Source organism: Calidris pugnax, unplaced genomic scaffold (assembly GCF_001431845.1).
Source record: "Calidris pugnax isolate Ruff unplaced genomic scaffold, ASM143184v1 scaffold81, whole genome shotgun sequence".
NCBI lineage: Eukaryota > Metazoa > Chordata > Aves > Charadriiformes > Scolopacidae > Calidris > Calidris pugnax.
The window spans coordinates 4,579,634-4,586,122 of record NW_015090880.1 but is presented as its reverse complement, the minus strand read 5'-3'; the positions used below and the strand labels follow the sequence as shown (position 1 = coordinate 4,586,122).

The window sequence follows — 6,489 nt, the reverse complement described above, 5'->3', positions numbered from 1 at the left end:
CCGCCGCCGCCTCCTCTTCCTCCAGGCCCGGGGCTCCCCTCTCCCGGAGCTCCCACCGCTCCCCTGCCTGCCCGTCCCCCCCCTTCCCTCCCCTTTCCGCCGCCATCCCCCGGGGCTTCCCTCCTTCCCCCTCCCCAGCCCGCCTCTGGCTTGCCTGGCTGGGGGCAGCCCGAGGAAATCTGCCGCCTCCTTGTTGTAGCTGCTCAAAAGAAGTTGCAAATCAACTTCTGCAGCTCGGCTGCCTGTAGTTTCTCCACGGGAAAATATTAAGTGTTTTACAGGGTTGGGGGGGGGGGGGTGGAGCTCTTGGGAACAACCGGAGCTTTGTGAAAGCGTGAAAATGTTTTTGTGGGAGCTGTGCTGGTCGCTAAGGCAAATAAATCGCTAATTATTACCAATTTTTGTTCTGTTCTGTCTTCTTTTACCATTCTTCTTGTCTCGTTCTCATACCAACAGATTTTGAGAAGAGAGGAAAGAAGGAAGTGTGTCCAATACTGGATCAGTTTCTTTGTCATGTTGCTAAGACTGGAGAGACGATGTAAGTGTGACTTTTTTGGTGATTGTCAGTTGTAGCTTAAAACATTTCTGCAGTTTAAGTCAACGAGATGCTGCCTGGATTCCCTTTTTGTCTGTAGATTAATTCTGTGAGCTAAATGAGCTTGCCTTAGTTCCCATCTAATTTTGGATGGATAAGTTTTGTTTGATGGTAGTTAGTTTTATCTAACAGGGAGACTTTTTACGTGGGCTTTGCTCAAGGGGTATCTGTCAGGTCTTACTGATCCCAGTGGGTAGAGTGAACCTGTTGCTCTTTCTACATTTTTATGTGACATTCAGTTTTGTTTTTTTTTTTTTTTAATGGGAAGCTTATCTCACTGTTGCAATGCCTGTTGTAGTATCTGTTGTATACAGTGTCTAGTAGTATGATTTCCACGAAGGTGTGAATGGCTTAGGTGGCTCCTTTCTAGGCTTTGTGTTGTGTGATGATCGTGTCCAAAGGCTTTTGCTGAGGAGGGGAGAACAGCGCAGCTGCTCTCTGCAGAGGAGACCTATGGGAACTGCTCTCTATTTCCGTGGCCGCTTGTTTTTCCACTGGCAGCAGAGTCTGACTCTTCCTGGACTTTCTCTGGCAGGTCCCCCCCCCCCGCCAGTGTCCCCCCCGAAGGCCAGGGGTAGGGGGAAGGAGCCCTGCTCCCCTCCTCGGGGAGAGGGGCAGCGCTGGCGCGGTGCTGGGTGACTTCCTTGGCGGATCACTATTTGGCAGGAAGGGGAAAGGCTTCCCTGGGTGCGTTGGGCAGGCCCCCCCCCCCGCCAGTGTCCCCCCCGAAGGCCAGGGGTAGGGGGAAGGAGCCCTGCTCCCCTCCTCGGGGAGAGGGGCAGCGCTGGCGCGGTGCTGGGTGACTTCCTTGGCGGATCACTATTTGGCAGGAAGGGGAAAGGCTTCCCTGGGTGCGTTGCTATAGAGTTGCTCACTTTCTGGCTCCCAGGCTGTCTCCTTGTTTTTGAGGCCTAGTGTCAGGCTACGGGCTTCAGCAAGAGATCTGTGCTCTTGCCGGGGGTTTTGTTAGCAACCAGTGATTGCAGGGGCTTTGTTTGGGTTTCTGGAATCCCTCGAACTTGCAAGAGCTTTGTAGATTTTGGTGGTTTGTTTTACTTTTTTTATTTTTTATTTTTTTTTAGTAGCTTGCTAGTACTGCCTGAATTAATGCTTTTTGAAAGAAAAACAAGTTCTGAAATGTACTTTGCTCTTTGAATGGAAGACTTTGGCTCAGCGGAAATATACAGCTTAATATTTTGCTGCAGTACTTATTTTAGTATGCACCTACTGTGGTTCGTGTTGTCTGTATATGTTTAAAATATTTTTTCTGTTCTGAAATATTTCTTCAGGCTCCTCCTATTGTTTCTGCCACTATTACATATATTCCAAAGTAATTTAAAAAAAGTGATTGTATAGGGGCAAGTTCTTGGGAAAATTCTTCCTGATGTGAAACTTGGAGAATGAATAAACTCCTGATTTTATTTCCATTTGCGAAATCTAGATTTTTTTTAATTATTATTTTATTATTACAAACTATTGCTTAAACCTTCTATGTTTCTAGGGTTTTCTTTGGCTTTTTTTCACGTCTGTAGCTTTTTCAGCATTCTTGAACCTTTCAGTTGCATTAAATTGTTTTTAAAAAGTGTTGGATGTGAGCATCTGGTATAATCTGATATCTAATCTAGAGGCAAACGTGGAAATATTATTCCATAATGTTTAATTTGCTTCCCACTACCTGCCAAAGTCTCTATTTCTTTATCATATATGCTTCTCTTCACTGATGTTATGTATCGAAGCACCAGGAAGAAATTATTTAGAAATTAAAATCTCATGGTAAACATTCATGTAAAGATTGGTAATATACATTATAAGAACTGAATGTTGTTCTTTTACAGTGGTCAAGTTGTACCAACTTAAAAAAAAAGTGTTTCTGAATGCGCAAACCTACCAAATCCATGTTAATTCAAAATGAGCTAAATATTGTTTATTTCCAGTTGTGCAAAAGTAACTTTATTTAATAGAAATCTAAACCAATAGTAAATAGGTTGCCTGGGAATGAGAAGAGAAATCTAGAATAATTTTTTGTAGTGATAGTTATTAGGATTTTTACGAAGTTTAGAACTCAGTTTGGAAAAAAATAAATTAGATGGTTAAGTCAGGGGTAATTACACAAACGGTTTGCAGACGTATGTATTGAAAAACAATGGATCTCATTCAGTCACAGTCTGTTCCTAAAGTAACAAACAAAAAGTACCTGTGTAAGTAAGGACCAAGGCAAATAAGGACAAGTGAAATGTGGATTATTTTTACTTTGAGTTATTGTTGTTTCTGGGCAAGTTATATAGTGTTCATGGAGGTTCTCTCAGCTTTTTAACTTACTCAGTGACGAATCCTGATTTTTAGATTATATACTGCAGTCTACATCCTGGGTTAAATGTAGAGTGTTCTCCCCGACCACCTTCTGGAATGTAGTCGCAGCAGACCTTGTAAACAATTAGGAAACTTAGTTTGAAATGCTGCTAATGAAGTAAATAAAAATGACACTTAATGTTCTCATCAAAGTGTGATCTTGGCTCGCTTAATGCATGGAGAACACGGGCTCGTGTGAGGTGGCTGGGTGCCTCCCTGCCCCCATTTGTTTGAATGTGCTTATTCATCCCAGTGAGTTCCCAACAGGTAGATGCAGGTTTAGGGTAGGCTGTAATTTTGCTAGTATTTCTCTTGGCAGCAGTTTTGGCTAACACAGCCCTGGTGTCACTGTTTCACTGCTGCTTGTTCAACTCTTCGTGTAGCTGCGTGGTAACCTAGGGCAGGAAACTGCTCACAGTTGTAACTTTCTTTTTGGCAGTACTGTTTTTAACGAGGTTGGGTTCATTGATCCAGCTTGTTTTGTCCTTTTTAACTGGTATGTCAAACCCTAGTGCAGCCCAAGAGATGGTGTAGGGGAGGAACAAAGGGTGAGAGTTGTATAAGCAAGTGCTGCAGCTGTGATAAGGCTCTTCAGAGTGTGTCTTTATTGTAATTGAAACTTCTTCCTTTACAAGGAAGGTCTGGAATAAAAATGTTGCTAAATTTGGCTGTATTATCAATGTAAATTTAGTTGGGTTATCAGTTACTTGCAGTAAAAGCCTGATCATTCAATCATGTATGTTAACTTCATCTATTTGAAGTTTAAGCTATCTTCTTGTGCAAAGTTAACCATTCACTTAATGGTGAGATTATGGCCTGCATTTACAAAAGCCAGTCTAAACTTCCTTGAGTATATGTGAACAGAAGCAAAAGTTTGATTGCTTGGCTACTTCAAAATATTTTTGTTTCTTAACAGTTGCTATGGTAAGACTTAGCCGTAGGTGAAATATAAACTTAATGGTTCAAACCTTTTTAATCTTATGTTGAGTCTTAGGACTTTTTTCTTTTCAGATGAGTGATGTACTTCTTAACTGATGTGACTTTTTACTAAGATACTAACATGGAATTTCCTTAGACCAAATATAGTCGGGGGAGATCATTTTAACCTCCTCTCCTGTAGTTTGGAAAACATCAGTGTGACTTGCAAAATTGAGTAAAGTGGAAGGATACAAAATCTGTTAGTCTTAATACTTCACTGCATCCAAAAGCCTTCTTTAAAAACAGGATATGTTTTTGTGTGTGGGTTTTTTTTGCATATGATATCCACTTAACCTATTTTTTCTGAAGTAGGAACAGGTTTAAGAGTACAGAAGTCACAGTGCTACAATACTAGAAGTAACATGGAAAAGGGAAATTTTTTTTTTTGTTCTTCCAAAGAATTCTTAAAGAATGGATATGAAGATCACTTGTCAATTGTGATCTTGTGTCTTGAATTTAAAATGCATTTTCTCTTACCTCTTAGGAAATTCTTTTGTATTTAAAATCACTGTTTCTTTGATAGCAAAAATGTTTCTAAACCATTTTTTTTACGTACTTCACCAAGAAAATCCAATTCATTGGACTGGAAAAGGAAAACTAGAATTTTCCTTTGGTTCTAAAGTTGAAAATAAAACTTGGAAAAACAAAAGCAATAAGAAATTTTATGTCAGTCTTCTCTTTGTATCCCCTACTCCTGCCCCGAGGCAGGCAACCTATAAAGCACAGTTCTAATGGCTTGCTATAGTGGAAAGTATAATACAGACGCTTTACTGACAGTGAAGGAAGCCAGAAATAAGTGGTGAAGTACCAAAATCTGCAAAAATACTGTATATAGACAGAAGTGATTGACTGTAAAATAGTGCTGGGCTTAAGTAGAGAACACTGGCCTGGCCAGGATGTAATGTAGTTACACAGTTCTTGCCCTGAATGTGGTATAAACAGCCATTAAAATACATTCTGGTTTTATTTCTTTATGTAGTCAGATTCTTTTCTCAGTTTCCCTGGAAGATCTGAAATACTCATTTGGACTTCATCTAAGCCTGAAGACAGGAGTTGTCTATTTGCTAGTTTCCTTGAAGATCAGCATAAGAAACTTGGCAGAAAAAAACATTTGAGTCAAGTTTAATACACATGATTGTAGAGCAAATATGAACATCTATAGTATCATTGTAGAATAATGTAAGTTGGAAGGGGCTTCTGGAGGTCACTCAGCCAGACCCTGGCTCCATCCAGGGGAGCTAATTCCAAAGTTAGTTGAGGTTGCTTAGGACTTTGTGCACCTCTTCTGAAAATCCCCAGTGATGGCAATTCTGTAAGCTCTGTTGGGCTTTTTGTTTCACTGCTTCACCACGTGCACTGGGGAGAACGTTTCAGCAACGTGGAGTTTCCCTTGGAGCAGCCTGGGACCACTGCCTCTTACCCCTCGTTTGTGCACTGCTGGGAGTCTATTTCCATCTCGCCTGTGCACAATTACCCCTTCAGTGGTGAAAGACAGCAGTTGGATTCCTCCACTGTAGCCTTCTGTTTTCCAGAAGAAGACCTGCTGCTTTAATTTCCTGCCTTAGGTTGTGTGCTGCAGCTCTGTTAATTGTTTTAGAGGCCTTCTGCTCATCTCGCTGCCTCTTACCCCTCGTTTGTGCACTGCTGGGAGTCTATTTCCATCTCGCCTGTGCACAATTACCCCTTCAGTGGTGAAAGACAGCAGTTGGATTCCTCCACTGTAGCCTTCTGTTTTCCAGAAGAAGACCTGCTGCTTTAATTTCCTGCCTTAGGTTGTGTGCTGCAGCTCTGTTAATTGTTTTAGAGGCCTTCTGCTCATCTCGCTCTTTCTGCTCTGTTTTGTGTTGCGTGACCCCAAACCCGATGTAGTTGTTGTTGGTTGTGGACTCAGAAGTGACAGACAGGGGTACAATGGCTTTATCCCATCCTGCAAATGTAACCCCTTGGTCACAGCAAGGCCACGCTGCCAGGTGCTCAGCTCCCTGCCTACCAGCACAGGTATCGGTCCAGTACTGACTCTGGGCAACATCATTTGTGACTGGTTGGGCTCAGACTTTGCACCTCCTTGACCACAGCCACTCCAGGTGGTCCATGGAGTGTGTAGCTGCCCAGCTTGGCTACAGGGGTGCTGTGGGGGGACTGGGGGAGTTAACAGTGTCCACTGGCCTTCCCTCATCCCCAGGGTGGGTCAGGTAGATGGGGGATAGTTTGCTGTTGGTAAATTGTATAACCATAAATATAAGTTACATAACCTTAGCTCCATCATTCTCTAATGGTGAAAAGTATTTTTGACCTTTTGATACTGTTTCATGTACTCTGTGTGGCAGTGAACTTTTTTTCTATCTTGCTACACATTTGGAACACTTTTTTGGATCAGTTTGGCTTTTATATTATTTTGTTACAGCAGTGAAGTAGCCTGTCAGCTGTAGAAAAGATGGTTGCAGAGGTACAGTAGCAATGAACATGCATGAGAATAAATTCCTGTTCTCAGCTTCAGTGTTTTAATGATGTATTCTGAACTCTTGAGTAGTAATTTCCTTTCTTATGTTACAAATACATAGATTTTT

General features: G+C 41.9%; 1 protein-coding gene across 1 annotated transcript in view; it reads left to right on the top strand.

Moving 5' to 3' along the window:
* The first annotated feature begins 390 nt into the window (after window positions 1-390).
* PPP4R2 (protein phosphatase 4 regulatory subunit 2) overlaps window positions 391-6,489 on the top strand; it is a 66,190-nt gene continuing 60,091 nt past the window's right edge. The window contains exon 1 of the mRNA XM_014946795.1: window positions 391-538. Within this exon, the coding sequence (XP_014802281.1) occupies window positions 537-538 (2 nt within the window). The 5' untranslated portion in view covers window positions 391-536. The remainder of the gene's footprint in view (window positions 539-6,489) is intronic.